General features: G+C 35.7%; 2 protein-coding genes across 3 annotated transcripts in view; both read left to right on the top strand.

Annotated features, from left to right (window-relative positions):
* The first annotated feature begins 575 nt into the window (after positions 1 to 575).
* On the top strand, positions 576 to 11,584 carry ankrd1a (ankyrin repeat domain 1a (cardiac muscle)). The gene is made up of 9 exons (XM_049463941.1): positions 576 to 740; positions 3,282 to 3,458; positions 4,326 to 4,451; positions 4,928 to 5,035; positions 5,191 to 5,289; positions 6,444 to 6,542; positions 6,643 to 6,741; positions 7,877 to 7,975; positions 9,872 to 11,584. Exons 1-9 carry the CDS (start codon positions 714 to 716, stop codon positions 9,968 to 9,970), a joined length of 933 nt encoding a protein of 310 aa, XP_049319898.1. The 5' UTR covers positions 576 to 713; the 3' UTR covers positions 9,971 to 11,584.
* Positions 11,585 to 15,671: 4,087 nt separating this feature from the next.
* The window catches only part of kif20ba (kinesin family member 20Ba), a 48,859-nt gene continuing 43,599 nt past the window's right edge, over positions 15,672 to 20,931 (top strand). For both annotated transcript variants that reach the window (XM_022672689.2, XM_022672690.2), the window contains exons 1-4: positions 15,672 to 15,820; positions 19,594 to 19,705; positions 19,798 to 19,884; positions 20,411 to 20,530. In XM_022672689.2, the coding sequence (XP_022528410.2) occupies positions 19,598 to 19,705; positions 19,798 to 19,884; positions 20,411 to 20,530 (315 nt within the window). In that variant the 5' untranslated portion in view covers positions 15,672 to 15,820; positions 19,594 to 19,597. The remainder of the gene's footprint in view (positions 15,821 to 19,593; positions 19,706 to 19,797; positions 19,885 to 20,410; positions 20,531 to 20,931) is intronic.

Below are 20,931 nucleotides of genomic sequence, written 5' to 3' on the forward strand. Positions count from 1 at the left end.
TGTGTTCCTTAATTGTTTTCATGTCTTTAATATTAATCTACGATGTAGAAAAAAAAAACAAAATAAAGAAAAACATCAAATTAGAAGGTAGTTTGTTCAGCTTTTGCACTAAATATTTATATATATATGTACATGTATATATATATATATATATATATATATATATATATATATATATAAATATATATGTGTATATTTATATACACATATATATGTATGTATATATATATATATATACACACATATATATATATATATATATATATACATGTGTATATATATATATATATATATATATATATATATATATATATTTATATATATATGCGTATATACGCATATATATATATATATATATATATATATATATATATATATATATATATATACACATATATTTGTTGTTTCTAACAGATAAAAGGCTTGAATAGTTGCAATAGCTCATCAGTGACATAACTAGATGTTCGCTTGAGTCAGGTGTCAGGTGTGAATCATACTGGGTCAGGAGAAACAGATGACCTCACTGTAGCACACTGTCCTGTTCCCTCCCCAGAGTGGGTATATATACCCAACAGAGGACTGAGCGCAGAGAAACAGCACAGCCAATAGCTCAGGGACGCCACACCAGCCACTGGACTATCACTTCACCAACACAGACAGAGAACAAGAGACACCTACTGACACAGACAGAGAGAAACCAGTATCCAGCTGAAATGGGATTGCTACGTGTTGAAGACTTGGTAAGTTGTCAGAGTTTCCCCCTCGTTTTTCCACCACATGTTGTGTGTTTGTGTTCTGATTTGTTCTCTTCTGTATTATACGGGTCATTATTAGAGTACGGGGCTTTTTGGCTTTCAAAATCTAAAAAAAAACCCAACAACTTTAGATTACACCTAAATCATATTTTCCAGCTTTCCAGGCAAAAGTTTTACGCAAACAAATAAAAGCTGCTATCAAAATTTTAAGAATCAAAAGTAAAAAGTGTATGTTGCGAATTAAAAAGAGGAAAAAATATAGCAAGTATATATTTTCAAATATACTTATTTGATTTACTATTCTTTGCAGTTATTTAAAACCTCTTATTTGAACAGCTTAAGCTTTATCTCAGCGAATTCTAAAGACAATGTGATAAATATTAATGGGAAATTACGTTATTATTAAATACTGATCATGCAGCAGCAAGTATCTTCAGTTCTTTGAAAATAAACAGTATGGAGGTTGCGATGTCACTATTATAAAATACAACTTTTACAGGGTGGACAGGGACTTCTCAGATACATTTAAAACTTTCGAAAATGTACGAAAACATACTTCCCCAAAAAAATTACTGAACTGAACTGTGGACAAAAGAACATCACCACATTAAAGAAATCTGTATAAACTGTACTTTAGGTTACACATAAATCATAGTTTCCAGCTTTTCATTTTGTCTTGGTTCTATTTGTCTATGGAGTGAATTTTGTGCCAAAAGTTTTATGCAAAAAAAAAAATCCGCAAACACAATTTTAAGAATCAAAAGGAAGGGGTGTAGCAATATAGCAAGTAAATATTTTTAAATATGCTTGGTTACTTTATTATTTTTTGCACAGAGTGGTTTTTGCAAAACTTGGCAGGGAATTCTCAGATACATTTAAAACCTTCAAAAAATGTAAGGAAACATACTTTCAAAAAAACAACAAAAAAAATAATTTTATTTAACCACTTTAATAATATCACTCAACCAGGCAGAACTGGTGACAAAAGCACATCCTCACATCAAATAAACTGTATATAAATTGCTTTAAGGTGAATGTATACATTTCTCTATATGTGTAATAATGTGTTTGTTCAGAGTGTATCTAATGTAAACAACTAAACTGCGGATATAAAATGCATAATGTGAATTATTACACATAAAAAAAAACTTTAGATCTCTTTTTACAACATTTGTTGCACATGGGCATTTGCACATTATTTTCATGTATTGTTTAAAAAAAAAAAAAAAAAAAAACCCTCTCAAAACCAATAGATAGAAGCTAAAAACTCTTATCCATGTGCACATATTGTCTTCATTTACTGAGACAGGAAAAGAGAGAGTGTTTTGTGTGTGTATATAAGAGAGAGGGAGAGAGAGAGAAAGACAAAGAAAGATGCGCTATCAAATTGAATTTCCAGGTGATTAAACGTAAGCCACTGTGCCTCAAATAGCACAGCTACTGTAGGGCTGTATGCTCCCAGCTAAAAGAGAACGTTATAAGAACGTTTAGCAACATTTTGAAAAGGTTCCAGGAAGGTTAGCTTGTGATGTTAAAGAAGCATGTTCCAGGAACATTCTGAAAACCTGTGCTGAAAACTTTTCTCACAAAACATTTCCAGCTAGACGAATTTTAACATTATGGAACCGTTAAAAATAACATTTCCAAAACAAAAAGTAAAACACTGACACAAGTGATGTGCAGCAACATGACCAGCGACGTTACCATTTTTAATCTTTAAAAATGTTAAATAAAATGATTTAAAGAACATTTGGAAAACGTCACAGATTGAACGTTCTAACAACATTAACTGTAGCATTCACAAAATGTTTTACTACCCAAAAATTGGGTAGGAATTGGGAAGGGAATAGATAGAATCCTATTTTAAATGACACTAATAAATAATGACTTGCACTGTCTGTATGGCTGACATCAGTCATCTTCTCACTATGCACAGCAACTGGTGTTCATTGTTGTTTTACTGTGTTTAACTGCTCTGCCTCCATTACACAGACACTAAATGACTCTACTTTTATGCTTTATATTTTATAGTATTTTTATATGTATTATTATATCTTGTTACTATGCATACAATTTCTATCTATCCAGTTACTTAGAATAACTCAGATTCTCTTACACTTATGACCATGTTTGCCTGGGCCACCTAGTTTTAACTACAAACACAGCTATAAAAATAGTTTAGGGGCTTCCAGGTGGCGCAACTGTCTAAGCGCTGTCCTTTTCAGTTGGAGATCTCAAATTTGAGACGCAGCCAGTTAAGAGCATCTGTCAGCTGATGTAAAGGAACTGTCACTTAGGGTTCTCCTCCAAGCATGTTCAGCTGTCTAGGGACTAGGGATAGTTCAAAAGAATAAAAGGATGCGACTAGCTGGTCTCACGTGTCTCAGAGGAAACACATGCTAGTCTTCACCCTCCCAGCACTTGTGGCATCATGTGACAAAGCAATTAAAAAAAACTAAACTGGTAGAAAACTGGGGAAAAGACAATGGATGGACAAAAACTGACTAGTGTTTGTGCAAATCACAGGTTACAGGCAGGAGGTCTGATGGTAAAGAGGTGGCTGGTGAGGCGTGTGCAGAAGTGTACGCTACGGGGGAGTATGAGACGGCTGTTAACAGTGAGAAACAGGACGGATTCCACGCACATGCTGACCTGAGCGCAACGGTAGACAAAGAGCAGAATGAACACAACCCCACACTTAATGTAAGTAAGAGTACAGTAGATAAATCAGAGCACCTCTATAACTCTATATATATTGTGCAAAGGATAAAGAATAAAATTCTCTATAAGATACTTATGCATACATAAGGATAAACACAAATTTGCATTACTCATGCATTTATTACCCTTTTGCAGGTACATCTACTCTATGGGTGCACTTTAAATCATTTCAATGTATAAAGATGCTATTAAAACCATTTATGAAGTTGTTACTTATTGTAGAACTAGTCAGTATCTGAGATATTATCTTTGTTTGGGGTGAAAAAGTCAGCTCAGATTTTATCTGGTCTTGAAAGGAAAAAGTATAAGGGCCCTATTTAAGCGATTGATAGGTGAGCAGTGAACCATGCAGCTTGATTTAGGGCGTGTTGGTATGTTTTTGCTATCGTAACAGCGTGAAAAGTATGTCTTGCAAGGCTCAAAACTCGCAAAAGACATGTACTAATTCTCTTAATTAATCATGGGTATGTTTTGGCCATTAAAAAATAAAAAAAGAAAAATAAAAGTGCCTCTTCCTGTTTTCTTTAAGAGCCAGGTGCGCTGTAACTGAGCCCACACCTTTCCAAGGTAGAAATGAATGTCTGACTGTTGACTGTTGTCAGGGTTTTAGTCAGTCAGTGGATCACCTGTGTTTTCCACCTCCAAGATATCAATATGCCAGAAATTTGCCTGAACGCACCTCACTTCCAGACCACCACACCCAAGTTTCCAGAAAGTTTGACCTGTAACATTACAGAAATAACGTTTCAGAAACTTTAGAAATATCACAGTCAATTCTACACATTTGTCCAATGCCAGTTAAATTTCAAAGCAAATAAATGTCAATACATTTGTCTGCCTATTGCTCAGATTGACCGGTTAGGGCACTTGAAGCTGGAGACTGTAGACGATCTCTTCGGCATCCTGCAGCTGAAGAAGAGGAGGAAAGAGAGGAAGATACTTGCTCAGAAGAAAGAGGCTGAACCAGAGATCCTGGTGAGGCTGTTTCTGTTACAGGGCCTTTAAAACTGATATACAGTACCACTCCAAAGCTTGGACATACCTTTTCATTCAGTGTTTTTCTTTATTTCTTTATTATTCTGTTTTTTTGTGTACTACATAATTCAGCATGTGTTCCTGTATAGCTTTAATATAGTCTTCAATATTAAATTTACAATGAAAGAAAATCAGAAAAAGACAGAAAACGAATTGAATGAGAAGAGACGTGTCCAAACTTTTTTTTTGATGCTTAGTTTTTCCATATGTTAAACAAGAAAACTATTTTAAATGTAACATGTTTGTGATTACGAATGACATTAAACTCATATTAAATGAAGTTAAAAAAACATATTTTTAAGAAGTTCGGAGAGTTCAGTTTTGCATCATATGAGCCCTGTAAAAGTCCAACAGTGAGACCCCTGAAAGCTGAAGGGTAACTGGAAGTAATTTAGCGCTGTCTTGTTGTATTGTAGCCGGAAACCGTGGATCAGCCCACGTTCCTCAAAGCTGCTGAGGAAAATAAGATCGCTGTGGTGGAGAAGTACCTGTCTGATGGTGGAGACCCCAACACCAGTGATCATGTAAATATTTCCTCAACTTACATTGAAAGCTACATTTTAGAGGTTTCCATGTTGAGTCAATTGTGGCACTTACACTATATTGTTCTTTCTCTCTATTTCTTTTTATATCTCTCTTTATTTCTTTCTCTCCCTCTTGCTCTTTCTTTATTTCTCAGTTCAGACGTTCTGCTCTGCACAAAGCTTGTTCCCAAGGTCACATCGAGGTCATGAAGAAACTTCTGGAGGCTGGAGCTTCCATCGAGCAAAAAGACAAGGTAAAGTAAATCAGATCATTAAAAGAGTGATTATGAAAACCCACACTCCAGAATTAGACTTTCGATACGATACCTACCTAAATATCATATACCAAGCCTGAAATTTTACTACGGCAAAAACCTCAAACATTAGAAATGAATGGAACAGTAGATAATCAAACATGATACTAAAAAATTGTAAATTAAAAATGAAAGAAAATACAACAGAAAGTATGAACAATGTGATGATGTTTAATCTTGAATTCAAGTAAGAACATATGTTCCTAGAATTTCTTTGATAGCTAACTTTGTCTTTGAGCATTCTGAAAGAAAAGCCCCTCCCAACCAGAAAATCTAAAAAAAATATAGAAAAAATATCAGTGATGTCATCAGCCTCCAGCCGTACTGCCATTTAAAATCAAAGTTGAAAAAAAGAACATTGAACAAAAGAGTCATTGTTTGGTGTTTTGATTTATTTGTTTCCTAAAAAAACTGAGAAAACTGGAAAATAAGGCATTTAAAAGCTGCAACTTAAAAATCTGCTGATATTTTTTGAATTATAATCATGTATGTGGTGTTTGGACGCTTTGAGGAACTCCCACGATGGGTTGAGGATAGAGTGGACTCATTCCGTGAATTGTTTCATGAATAGAGTGCAAATTCGAAACAATGATTCAAAACATTAACATTCTGTAAATCCAATTAAATACAAAGAAAGGTCAAATCTGTGCAAATCAGCTGAAACCCTCACACTGGAATCATATGGTCTATATGGCTCTAAATAGAACCATGCCAACTCATGGAATGCTTTGAAAGCAGAAATGGGGCTTATAATAAACCAGGAAAACCTGTCATTTACAGCATAGTTTATAGACTGACATATCAAACATCATCATGGGATAGCAATATGTAAATTGTTTATGAAGTGTTCCCTTGTGGGATTGTTTGGGAATTCCCACTCCAGTATAATATTTGATCAGATGGATGATACATTTTTTTTCAGAGGTGCTGTGGGCATTACCACTCACAGTGGACAATGCAGTGGGTGGTAATGATAGCTTCCATGACATGCAGGCAGCCCTGTCAGTGTATAATGCAACAATGCATTAGTGAAATAATAATGTAATGTGGTTGTATAAAGTCCTTTTCACTGAATAGAATGTATCTATATGCAGCTGGATGCTACAGCGGTGCACTGGGCCTGCAGAGGGGGCAGTCTGCCAGCACTGGAGCTGCTGCTAAATGAGGGAGGCAAGATCAGCTCCAGAGACAAGGTACATATTTATTACCAGCTTCAACTCTGTGGGCATGAAAGTTTCAGCCATACATGCCTCTTTAAATGAATAAATGAATTACGTCTCTGTGTGTTTGCAGCTGTACAGCACTCCTCTACACGTAGCTGTCAGGACTGGTCATTACGAGTGTGCAGAACATCTCATCCACTGTGGGGCAGATATCAGCGCTAAAGACAGGGTAAGAAATCACATTAAACTTCCAACACATCACAAGACTAGACAAGACAAGACGCACCAGTATCCTCTGCTGAGACGCACAAAAGTGTTACGCTGTTAAGAAAAGAATATGCCAAAGTCAGAGGGCACCTGCCTCTTAATGGGAATGACTACTAGCACTGATTGATTTATTTCACGTTACTCCCAAAACACACCCATGATTAATTAAAATAGTTAGTTCATGACTTTTGTGCATTTCCAGCTGCGCAAGGTGTATTTTTGCGCCCTCACAATACTAAATACACACCGACACACCCTAAATCAAGCTGCGCAATCTGCAATTGACTGGTGCACTACAGATGGCTAAAATAGGGCCCCATGTGTTTCTATTGAGACAGCTGTCACATGTGCATGATGGGTTAAACTGTGTCATATGCAGCCTACCAATAAAGCCAATACCAATACATACAAAAAAGTTCACCAAAGCTAAGCTTTTGCAAATGAGTACAGCCGCCATGCTGGATTTAGCTAATTGGGGAAAGGTGTGTTGGTGCGTCATATCCATATACAAACATCACAACACATGACTTTCATACATGGAAGAGAAACTGGATTTCCAAAGTGATAGATACTAATGAAATTGCTAAACAACAAAAAACAAATAAATAAAACTACAATTGCCTCCATCAAGACTGTTCTGTTCCTTTATGTGCATTAATAATATCTTATAGCATGGCAAACTGTGAGAGATCCAGCATAGTGTTATGCGTAGGAGAAAAGTGCTATATGGTTGTTTTGTCTTGTTTTGTACAAAGTTACAGTTTGAATCCCAGATCGTGCTGCTTGCCATCAGCAGCCAGAATCTGAGAGAGCACAATTGGCCATGCTCTCATTGGATGGGTAGATAATATCCTAATGGCTTGCTGTCACTTCTGTTTAGCCTCTCTTTTGGGCTAAAGTTTGTTTAGAGAGTTAATTAAAGTGTCCTTTAGTCCGAAAAATAATTTTAAATAATATAAAAATAATATAAAAAATATTTAAAAAAAAAATGATATTCAAGTTTTTGACTGCTTTCTGTTATAACTTGTACTTTTACTCAAGTCTAGATCTTTAGTACTTTAAACATGTCAGTTATTAATGTCTGTATGTGTGCACAGGAAGGAGACACGCCCTTGCACGATGCGGTGAGGATCAACAGGTTCAAAATGATTAAGCTGCTGCTGATGTATGGGGCCAACATGAAGACCAAGAATAACGTGAGTTTAAATATTACAAGCAGAACAGTGTGGATTTAAGGGGATTCCACTAATTGTTCAAATGTTCTAAATCAGTGTTTTTCAACCAGTGGGGGGGCGGGGTTGCTGTGAGGCTGTTAAAATGTTATTTTCTGTTTTACTTTACCTACCAAATAAGCAGTGTTTCCACTTCTCTGCAAAATAGTAAATCTGTTCATTATTAATTTAGGCACTGAATTTAAAATGAGAAATGCAGGACGAAAACAGGGAGAAGAGAGAGGATAGCCATATGATGGAACAGAGAGCCAGAGTAAATCACATTTACTGTAAATGAAACTCACAGAGAGAAAGACAGTCAGTCTTTTGGTAAACAAACAAAAGTGCTATTGGGTGCTATCTTTAATCAGCCTTCTCATTATTAAAATGTAATGTATATTCTACAGGGTCTCTCCCACAGGAATTATTTGTTATTTAATTCAAAATAAATATAAAATAACAATGTACCAGAAAATCCGTGTAGATAAGTCTTTTGTCCCATCTCATCTACATATTTTGACACTGTGACTACAATATTAAATGTTAAGGGGAGATGTAGTGATATATTTATATAGCTGGGTAAATGCCTTTTAAAAAGCTTAGCTATGGTTAATTTACAAAGTAGCCTAATAAAAAGAAAGAAAATAAGTCTTACTTAAAAAATGTAATACACCAGTTTACTGTAAAACTACTCATCTGAGTAACTAATTCCTCACTAGGTCTACTGCAGAGTATGAAGCTTTTAGTTTTGTTTTATTTACATTCCCATTCCACCTTAACAGTTTCCCTGCATTAAAACACAGTTCCCTTTTAAGACTGTAGTAGAGGATAAAGTGTTTTGAGAGTTTACACATTTCTGCTTAGGTTCTCCATATAAAACAGAACGTGGATTCCCATTTAATTGTTCTGTTCCACCTTAAAAGCGCCAAAAATATTATCTACAGTCTGAAGCCTGTGTAACGCCACAGCAGCATTTAAGGTGGAATGGTAAATTAGCAGCATTTAAGGTGGGATAACAAATTCACGTGACTTATGTAAGGAAACGTGTGTTTAAAGTGCATATTTAAGAAAGCTAAGTAGATAGCAAGCTACTTACACATAATGCTGTAACTTGAGTAACTTAGATGCAAGCCACCTGACCAATAACGAGCCAGCAGGCAGGTAAAGGAAAGGAATTATTATTAACATGGAATGGTATGATCCACTTAAGGGGTGCTTGAAATCGTATCACAATTTCCTTTCAGGCATAGATACTGCATTGTTTTTGTAGTATTTAACATTATATATAAGAAATATATATTTTTAACCACTTTAGGGGGGTTGAAGTCTTAATTGGGGGGTCTGATTCCCTCAACACCCCTCGTAATTCGCACCCTGATATTAGTGAGGTTTTTTTATGCACTGAATGATCCAGAGGCAATTCAAGTCTCTCGATCAGTCTGATGGGCTAAATTGATTGCTGTGCGGTATTCGTTTTGATTTTAAATGGTTGATTAAATTTTCATGTGGGCCTCATAAGGTTATGGTGGGTTAAGTGGGCCACGTCCTGCAAATGGACGAGAAAACTGTTCTAAATAATTTACTCATGAAATGGGTAATTGTAAAGAAAGTTACCGACAGTGGTGGTGATAGAAACTAGCGTGTGAAATGTAGACATTTTATTTAACTTCCATTAAAATTACCAGAGAACCTAGCGTAGCCTAATCTGCAAAAAATGTATGTATGCACACAGCAGCAGTTATGATTGGTCCGCTAAGCCTTGGGTTCCCACCCTTCCCAGTTTAAACCACAGAGCACCTACACATACACACAAATCATTTATTTGTTTAGAGTTTCTATTATAATATTGATCATTTCTTTCTTTCTTTCTTTGCTTTTCAGGATGGAAAGACGCCAATGGAGAGTCTTCTTGCTTGGCAAAGTGGGGCGAAGAACATCCTTTGCAACTTTAAGGAGGATGCAGCTTGCACAACTCATTAGAGAGAGAGAGAGAGAGAGAGAGAGATATGGAAAGATCATAAAATTACCAGGATGTACAATGCAAAGAACAGTTGGTTTTATTTAAATCTGTTATTTGCTTTTTATTATAATTTGACAAATACTGAATGTCGACTGAGCTCTGGAAGCTAATTGCTGGCGATAAAGCAACTGAAGCAGTGACATTTTATTTGTAAATACTGTTAAATGGTGAAGTATTTTGGAAATATTAAGTGGTATGAACAGTGTTGTAAATGAGCAGGAGAAAACAGATCTGATGTGAAGTGGGTTTAAAACTCTTTGGAAATTTCTTTACTTTATTTTGTAACCCACTGTCAGCCGGCGTGTGTATCAGGTGATGAACAGTATGTTGTGGCTGGTTAGAGGATGTAGGCCTTGTAAGGAGAGATGGACCCATAGGGCCCTATTTTAGTGATCTATAGCACAACGTTCAATTGCGCATCTCGCAGAAGGGTTTAGGGCATGTCGGTGTGGTGAGAACGCAAAAAATATGCCTTGCACAGAACACGGGTGTGTTTTAGGCATAACCTGAAATAAACCAATCAGTGAGTTACTTGTCATTCTCTTTAAGAGCCAGGTGCACTCTGACTTTGGCATAATGGTATCTTAACAGTGCGGCGCTTTTGCGCATCTTAGCAGAGGATACTGACTAAGTAAGTGTTTTACTCTATTAAACTGCTCACATTAGCGAGGTGTGCTAAATATTCATGCTTAAAGTATGCTAGTTACCTAGTCTGTGAGCTAGTGAATTTTCAACATACACATTTTGATTGCGGATTTATTTTTTTTGCTTAAAACTTCTGACACAAAAGACCAATAGTGTAACAGATTCCCGTTCAATTCCTTTTATATCTGTTTATAATTAAGGGTTAATCTTCAGTTATAGTAGATATAGCGTACCCAGTGTACTCATACATGTGAAGAGAAGTCAGATTTCCGTAGTGTTTGTTAGCAAAGTTACTTATAGCTCCAGTGCTAAACAAAAAAAGGAAGTTTTGCCCTCCTGCATTCAAAAAAAGTAAATAATTGTCCAAATATGATTATTTGCTGAATCTTTTCTTTGATGACCTTAAATTAAAGCACTTAATTTAAGATAGCTGTCATTAATATGGGCTGTACAAAAATAAATACCACTTATTATGTGATATATGGAATAATTTTTTAAATAAATTTGACAATTATTACTTAATATTACTTAACAAACTTAACACTTTGCTACGTCAGCGACTCATTGATCTTGAGCTCTTGTTATCATATGATTTACATTATTTGACTTTGTAATGAGTTTCACTGCAGGCAATTCTGGGATATTTTTTTCTCTTTCTGATTCAGCTTTTCCATTTTAATTAGCCACTGAATCTTAGCTTTTATTTTCATTGAGTTTTTGAGAGAGATTTGTTACAGCCGGCTTTGGAAAGGCTCTGGAGTTGTTTTATGACTATGATTTGTTGAATGTACATTATTTAATATACAAAGATTTCCATTTCTTCCCTTTTTTCCAAATGCCTTGATGTAATAATTATTTGATTCCGTTTTCTTTAAATAATTTATTGTATTTGATTTTAGTTTGTATGTAAATAAAGTTATTGGCTTTGCTTTTGGTTCTTGTCCTGCCCTTATTAACCTTTTCAGTACATTTACAGTCCAACATATATAAGGGGTAGTATTGGAATGAAATGATTTTTTGTGTCTGGATGAATAATGATATACAGGACCAGTCCAAAGTTATTATGTTCTTCAGTGTAGACTGAGTCATCCAAACTAGGAAGAAAAAAATATTTAGTTAGCAAATAAAACATTTGAGCACTGGGAAGCACTTTTTTGCCCTCTTGTGGCCAGACCCAGTATTTAATCAGACCCCTGTTACACCTGTTACTATTAACAGTATTATCTATATTTCTAATAACTGCATGCAGAGTTTTGCATTAATCAGGGTGCATTAGGTTTTGACATTTAGCTTTGAGTGTAAGCTGCAGTTTTTTTTTTCTTAAAGCACCTGTGGAACCTAAATCTGAGTTTTCTATTTAATTTGGAAAAAAAATTTGGGCCCTCTGATCCCCCTGTGTTAATGTATGAAGTATTTCTTATAAATATCTTTCCAAAGTCTCAAAATTTCCCAAATTTTATCAGCATCAGTCGCCTCTGGATTAAGAGTGGGAGGGTCTGAAACTGGGTCAGGTTGACATCACCAAAACTCTGACCAATCAGAAAGGCTTACCAAGCTCCGCCCTCTCTCTTCGAGTCTAAGCAACTGGAAACTACAATCTGGTGAGCTGTCACTTAGCAAAAATTTAACTAGTTAACTACCAAGCTATCCAAATAATTATCAAGTTATTCTTCTCTTTCTCTACGTACACAGCGTTGCGATGCAATGGAGAAGCAAAATCTAAACAATGGTAATCTGAACAAATCCTCCTTCAACAGTGATAGCTGAATATCACTGTTGAAGGAAGATTTGTCAGTCATGCACCGTCATTACAGTATTATGACCATGCCCAAAAAGAGAGACAGTCTAAAGGGCGTATTTTGTGTGCAGCCCATAAACTGTGCTGAATGCTTTATATAACACCCAAGATTATTATTATTCAAAAAAAGGATAAATGGACAATCTGGATTCACACCCACTAAGTAAAAGCCAAAATGCTTTCAAATCAACTAGCAAAGGAAATTATTAAATCAAAGAAAAAAAAAAATCAAAGATGCAAGAGAACATTCCTCCCTCTTCCATTTGACTGCAATCTTCTATAGGTGACTTTTTTAAAGAGTTCAAGAGAGTGAAAGTCAGTCTCTCTTGTTTGTTTAGCTGTAGAAGACAGTTGATCAGAGTGTTTCTGAGGAAAACAACCTTGCTGTGGTGGAAAAGTACCTGTCTTCTAAAGGAAACCGCAAAGCCTTTGCTAATGACTCATTTTAGCATCCTTGCCCAAACTTTCACTCTTATACTTAATGTACCATATCTTATGTACTATAAGCCAGGCGGACACTGTGCGATTTTAGCCCGATTTTAAGCCCGATCTGGTCGGATGCGACTGAATTTCATGATCGGGCCGAATTTTAGCTTGATCGTGCGTCGTTTGTCGTGCAGTGTGAGAGGGGAAGCGATGTCCGATTAATTGCCCATACGAGCTGCGAATGAGCAGTCGGACGCGACCAGGGATTTCTGACATGCCAGAAATTTTGGTCGCTTGTCTCACAGTGTGAGCTGTTTTGCGGGCCGATTTCTTAACGTCACGACCTGTTTTCCCAAAAATCTGCACAGTAACTATATATAATTATTAGTCATATTTATTTATGTCAGTTATAAGGATTTATATTTATGTTCGGTACACAGACTTATAGCTTAATATAGCAGACACAGGCATTCTGCTGTTTAAGAATTTCAACAGATGCTTATTCTCAGTCAATAGCTGGAGTTTTTGAAAAGAAAAAGTAAAAGAGAAAATATCTTTGACAAACATAAATTTATTTATTTCACTTTGCTATTATATCTGAAAAATAAAGCACATTCTCAGCCTCTGATGCTACCCGTCAATTATATAAAACTTAAAACATGCACAGAAATATAAAGCTATATTTTATTATTCGTTTCTTTTCGCCAGGGCAAATTTATTAAAATTATAAATATGTTAATTTATTAATTAAAATCTCGTCCAGTGCTCCAGAATACTAGCCACGCAAAGCCAGCTTAGCGCAGCGCGTGGCATTGCGCGCGGCATTGCCCGCATAATAACCTCTGTCTTCTAAAATAAACGTTTTAATAAATAAGGTCGGAGAAGTGTAGTAAAATTAGTGCTATTAAACTTACTAAAGCTAATAAATGTACTGATAATTAATCAAGATAAATCAGACAAAATGCGCTGCGCCTCTCTCTTGCTCTCTTTCGCAGCGCGGAGCTGAATTCAGCGCGAGGCTACAGAAACTCAGTTCAGTTGAATAAAAATAAGTAAGGGCCTGTAAGTACAAGCAAAGGACATGTAAGTAAATATTGTCAAATATAAAGAATAGTTTGAGGTTTTGGTGAGCTGTTTTCATGATTTGAAACTGAAACTAACTGAAACTTTGATTAATCTGCAGAAAGCCTGGGTTATTTTAAACGAATTTTTAATGAGTTTATATTTTATATTTATTCATTTTAATTATTTTTCTTCTTTTATTAATCAAATCATTAAATATATATCTTCATAAGATATACATTTTTTACCTTTTATGTCAATTTTTATTATCTTTTTTTTAAGGTCCTATTTTTCCTTTTTTACATATATATTTTATTCGTCTATAATAAATGTCAGTTTTTATTTCTATTTTTTATATATATTTTTAAATCCCTTTTAAACTGTTAATGCTCAGCGGAACTGTAAATGAGGGTCCCTATCCAGTGTGAATAATCGATTGCTTGTTTAATATTCAGTGTTTCAAAACCAGTTTTTACATAAACAATAAACAGAATAAAAAATAAAATTATTTTATTTTATTTAAGCTGCTGGTGTTTCTTTCGCAGCCTGACGCGCAGTCATTTTTCTATGCGCTCTCCTTCTGTAAAACGGACAACCCGTAGAGTCCACGTCGCCTCAGCCACCTGCGAGTCCATGTACGTCTCTTCCGTGGACTTTCAGCGCACAACAGGGCACAAATAAGTAAAGCTAAGCGCTTTCTTTTGCAAGGCGTTGTGTTGAAGCGAGAGTTTGTACGCAAAGAAAGCTCCGCCTACGGGCTGCGTTTAGACGTGCAGTGTAAGCTCCCCCGTCGCAGCAGGTCAGTCGGACCGTACAGTGTGTGCAGATGAATCGCAGGCGTTGTTCATACACGACAAACGATTCAAACGTGCAGTTTGAGCTCTCCAGAACGCATCCGATTAAAAAAATCGCACAGTGTCCGCCTGGCTTAAGGTGCACTACATTACAAGGTGCATTATTAATATACGCCTATTTTTGTTTGTACCACACAGTTTGTTTTATCACGGTAAACATGCTTTTATTGTTGCACATGTGTAAGTGTACACATAAAGCCCATGTACTATTAATGTCAACGCTCAATATGATTGATTTTTTGTCCTCATAATTATTATAACTAATTTAGGTATTTAGTTCCTCTGTTTTGTTTATGTCCAATTTTGGGGCGCCTACATATAACCCATTATGTTATACAATCTTGTGTGCAATATTTCCCATATATATCTATATGTGTTTGTTTTAGTCCAAAAAATAAATAGACAAGCAGTGTAAAAAAAAGGAGAGAACCTCATCATTTTTATGGCCATGGAAACTATAATAAATATAAAACATTACATCAAAGTTAAAATATGATGAACATCATACGTATTACATATTCGAGGCAAATAGTTAATTCTGGTATGTGTGTTTTAGTAAGTGTAAAAGTAAATCCCACATAAACCAACTATCAATGTTGAGAGCAATATGTCTACATAGACCATCAGTCTATCAAGGCACATAAACCTAATATGTGTAAGTTATTATTTACCCTGTGTTTAAATTAAAGTTTTCTTTTGTCCTTAATGACCGGAATACCTCCTAAAACTATTAAAGTGTGACCAGTATAACAATCACTAAGAACACCGAAGCAAGGGTCAACGCATGCGCAGAATGCCACTGGCCTGAAACTGCTGGCGTGAAACTGCTGGCTTAAATCCATGGCTCTGCGGCTCTGCAGACAGACCCCTCTCAGCGAATGCGCAGCCGCAGCTGGTCTTTCTTTACTGATTGGTCAGATTTGAATACAAGACCGCGACTGTTCGTGGAAGAAAACCCACTGTTCGGAGTTTTCCCCTGACATTTATACAGGAGATTACCTGTGGTATGACTGAGGAGCTGTTGTGTGAGTAACGCTTATAGCGGAGAAGCTCGCTATGATGTTGTGTAGCTCCGTGTTTTGTTGAGTAGTTAGGTTAGATGGTTTAACGGTATATATCTGGTGGTGAAAAGCAGCTGATGCTGCGGCTAGTTGATTAGCTTACCTGTTGTAACCTGTTGTTGTCAGAGCGGTGAGGAGCGAAACTAGCTAAAGTAGCTTAGCTGTGGAAATACAATAGAGGAGAAAGATGTTAAAACAGTTACTGATCCGTTTGAATAGTTTTCTGGAATAAAACCAATGCTTGCTAACGTTATAGGGGCCGAGAAAGGTTGTGTTTAGGTTATCTTAGCTAGCTAACTCACATTAGCGATGTAGTTTCAGGTGGAATGTTAACTAGCTAGCTAGGTTAGCTGTGTTTACTTAGGTACAGGAAGCTTAGCTTGCCAACTAACTAAATGGCACTAGCTCTGTTTAATTTTGCCAATTCCTATTTACAAAAGGACCCAGTTGGTAACGTTAGATAGCTTTTTGTTGGTGAGCTAACTGTTACATAGGGTTTACCCATAAATAACTAACTTGCATTAAAATACTTCTTTTTTAAACAAGCTATAATCATATTTAGGGGTGCACCAATGTGAGAATTCTAGGAAGATTCGATATTATAACCAACGTTTCGTCGCTTGCTAGGTCTATATCTATGTAAACCCATTCCTGCCAGCTAAAATAAAAAAACACAGCACGTTTTTCTTATTTTTATTAAATAAACTGCTCTCTTATTATGTTGAGATAGTATATCATTATACTAGCAACATCATCTTAATATTAATAAGAACACAGATTAAATGTACTGTTTTTTAATGTATGTATGTATGTATGTATGTATGTATGTATTTATTTATTTATATATTTGTTTAAGTTGTCAGGAATGGGCTTTCATCTGCTTATGGAACCATCTGTTGATTATACACATTTTGTAGTTTACAGAGAGGCTAGACACTCCAGTAAAACTTTATAAACAAATGGTACATTTATAACTAACTACATTACCAGTAAAGAGTTTGGACACACCTCTACCTCTTCTCATTTAATATTTGTTTTATTTGTTTGTTTTTATTATTTTTGCATTGTACATGAATCCTGAAGACACCAGCACTATGAAGCAATTTTAAAGTTAACAAAAATAAACAAGGCAAAATATGTTTTATAGTTACTTTTGATTTGTCAAAGTAGCACCTTTTGCTTTGATGCCAAATTTGCCATTATTTTCTAGGTCTGCTTCATGAGGTGGAACCTGTAAAGATTCTTAAAGGAGCTCTACAGTTGCTGAGCTTTTGTAAACTGGCTTTTCTTCACTTGCATACATTTTTTCCATAGTTCAAATCTAAAATTAACAAGTTAAATAAAACAATAGGTGTATATTGAAACTAATATGTAACATAAATAAATACAAAGTAGTTTCAATCAATATTCAATCAAAAACAAGTCAAACGGTTCATTGACAGGTGATTGTAATGGTGTTAGCTGGGTTTTTTTTTCTTTTCTCTCCACTTTCTGCTATAATTGAAGGCTAATGATGTGTTTGGCTGATTCCCCATTTTCTAAAGTAGCTAACTCTCTAGCATCACATCCACACATTGTTTTAGTTTAGTCCAGCTAATACACAGAAACTCAGGCAGAGCTAAAGAAACAGGTTAGTCTGGTCTTGTGAAAACAAGTGAATGTCATGCAGTCTACTTTTTACTGGACTTTAGGACTATGTCAGACCTTTCATTTTCATGCTGACACGCTTTGTATGTATTTATTTTTATTTATGTATTTGAAAAATATTTCTGTTTTATTCTAGGATTAGACTTTAAGACTCAATTGTAGTTGTTTTTTCTGCTAAAATGTGTAATATTGGATAACTTTTTTTCTTTTGTGCAATTGGAGGAATATTATTACAAAGGAAGTCTGCTGTTTTAAGCACACATTTCTAGACTTCTGAACCGACAAAGTTTGGGTCTGAAACCTGTTTGTAAAGTCAAATATGTGCCAAGCTTTGTGGGAATAATAGTCTACGTCCACAGGTATGCAGATAGTATTAAAAACAGTAAAGTTTGTAGTGCTAAGCACAGGTTATCTTGATTAACAGCAGCTTCTCTTCACTGTCGTTATTTTAGCTTCTAGCTAAACATGTGGCTTAATTCCCTTTAGCTAGGCACTGGTATAGCTGGGTTGTTGCATTTATTTTATGCTTTTTGTTGTCATTGATATTAACATCAATTAATCAAGTCTGGAACACTCCTAAGTAATAGTTTGTCATTAAAGACTGAAGACTGCAACTAGTACTGTACAATAAGGTCAAAATTGGTTAAAATAATTTTCTTTATTTAGGTTGATACTATATAATTCCAATATCGATATAAACAGTATAATGCTATAGTATTTAGTGTATGTACATACACCAGCACACACTGGCACTGCCAGGCTATGGTAGCCTATGATGTTCTGCTGTTTCTGCTTAGCTTAAATGCAGTGAACTGACAACAGTACCATGTAGAGAACATCAATCAGTCATCTTACATCACCAGTCTTTTGTTTTAATTCTAAGAATTACGAAGAAAAAAAAATTACATTTGAGGCAGACAGATGCCAATTGGTATTTTGTGGAAATCCTAGGCTGCTTTTTCTTAAAGTGTAAATGTTTCTATGTAATAATAAAATATTCCAGCCCTGTTTAAAAAGCTTACAAATGAGATGCACATATTAAAAGTTTTTAGATATTTGAACGTATTTTGATATTCTAAAGGTTTGGTTAGTATTGTCTGAATAAAATAGACTAAATAAAATGGAGAACTGATTGTTATTGATTATTTTTAGTGTGCATATTTTCATTAATACCATCTGGTGGCACGACTGGTTAGGGAGAGCAAGTCCAGTTGTTTGGTATGATGTGTGTTATATCTGTATGTTACATTGATCTTCACTTATGAAGCTCAGAACACTGGCATGTAGTTACTGGCTTAATGCAGCCCTCAAACATATCAGAAACATGTTTAATTTGTTTTAAATATGTTTCTGTCATAATGAATATTTGTGTAGAAATATTGTCCAGCCCTAACTGCAGCTATATTTCTTTGCGTTTTTTCCGGAGGACACTTATAAGAAACTGTTGAAGCAGCTTTTGGTCACAAGACCCAGCAGAATGTGGACATGGCCCTGGTTACATGAACAGGGACAACTGCTTTCTGTTTTTTCACAATGTCCATGAACCAATTTGCAAACCTGAAAAATGTTAAACATGGTTAATTTTACTGTAATGTCAAGTATAAAAAGATTCATTCGATCATTTAATCACTTTCGATTAAACAATCAAGATACTGAGAGCATGCTGCAACTCAGACATGACTCGTCTGATTTTATTCAAAAATTTGTCTGTGCATCGGTACATTGCATCAAATATGGATATTTTAATGGAAATGGGGACGCCCGGATTATAAGGCACACTGATGACTTATGTGAAATTAAAGGATTTTAAGTGCCCTTTATAGTCCGAAATATGCGGTACAAAAGTTACTGCTGTGAAGTATTGCAGAGAATTGTCTGAATATTGTGAATCACAGAATCGCAGCATTGTGTGATTATCATTATTGTGGCCAGTTTTTTGGGATAGTATTGTATCACAAGAGCCCTTTAATCAAGTTTCGGTTCTTATGCTGAATGATTATTTTACTGCTATAACAGTAGTTTGTTACTTTTGCTGGATTCTGTTGTTTTGAGCGCCTCATGTTGAAGCTTTCTTTTGATTTTAAACACAGCACCATGATGGAATCATGCCTTAACGATAAGGTCTCCAGGACCCATTTAATCACTGTGGATGACCTGAGGAAAGACCTCACCTCAGATATGACAGAAATAGCATATGCTCAGGTAAGTCACCTGCTGTCTTTGATTCTGTTAGTTTACCCCATGAAACTGACATTTGTTTTTGCCTTACGTCTTGATTTTGTCTTTCTGTGAAGGACTCAAGCTTAGAGAGAGAGCATTTGCAGGTCTACCTTCGGATACGACCTTTCTCAAATGCTGAAGTGCAGAATGGAGAATCACAGGTAACTTCAGGTTTTTACACCAGTACTTTTTAGTCCAGTTAAATTAAACTCTGCTTCATTTTCACCTTTTGTGTGATTTGTTTGGGCAGGTGCAAATACCCAACAATGCCAAATTAACCGTACTGAGACCCTTGAAAGGAAGTGGTCTCTGTTCGGTCCTAAATTGTTCTGTGGTGAGAATGTGATCCGACCCAACTCGAAGCTGGGATATTACGCAGAAAATAACTACAGCTATGAACAAATGAACAGCTATGACCCATTGCTGTCAGTGCTCCATATTAAATTGCACAGAAATATGCAGTAGTTCAGAACACTGGAGCTTCTTCCTGTATTTACTTTAAATAATCCAAACCAAGGGGAAAATACTTCGAGCTTGCAAACTGGTTAATTGGTTTGGCTCAAAGCAAATTAATCACAAGTCTGTTTAAACATCCAAAAATAGATGGTGAGTGAACTGTGCACCTGTTTAAACAAGAAGGGTAGAATGCACATTTTTATATTGTGTTAATGTGTTTCATCTCTCAAGGACTGCGTCACAATTCAGCTTCCTGACACGGTGCTTCTTAAGGCACCACGGACGTCTCTCTCAGCCAGGCTCAGCGATAAGTCCGTCCCACAAACGGCACAACGCTTTCAGTTTTCTAAGGTAAACAGAAGTCTGATTTGTGTTAATTGTTAAATTAAACTTTGTACTTTTAACCCGAAAAAACCCATGGTAACGTATGTGTCGCAGACCCGTTATAAGATGTGTAAAGTTACGGTACGTGTCCACTAGCACTTGAGCCTTAAAGCATCCTATTAATTTTAATGGAGAGTGCTGCCGCATGCCGCGTTACATGCTGGGTTGCGTTGTGCTTAACTTTATGGTACATGTCCACTAGCACTTTTTTCTTCAACGCATTCCGCCGTACGGGATCTCTTAGCTTGCCAAGTGTGGGCGTGTCTGACGTTTTTGAGTTCAAATAAAGCTACAAAAGTAGGCAATCATACGTTTAAGATTTTTAATTAACCTCATTTTAATCTTTAGTTCTAATAAATTCATTTTCC

This window comes from Astyanax mexicanus, chromosome 14, assembly GCF_023375975.1.
Source record: "Astyanax mexicanus isolate ESR-SI-001 chromosome 14, AstMex3_surface, whole genome shotgun sequence".
Classification (NCBI taxonomy): domain Eukaryota; kingdom Metazoa; phylum Chordata; class Actinopteri; order Characiformes; family Acestrorhamphidae; genus Astyanax; species Astyanax mexicanus.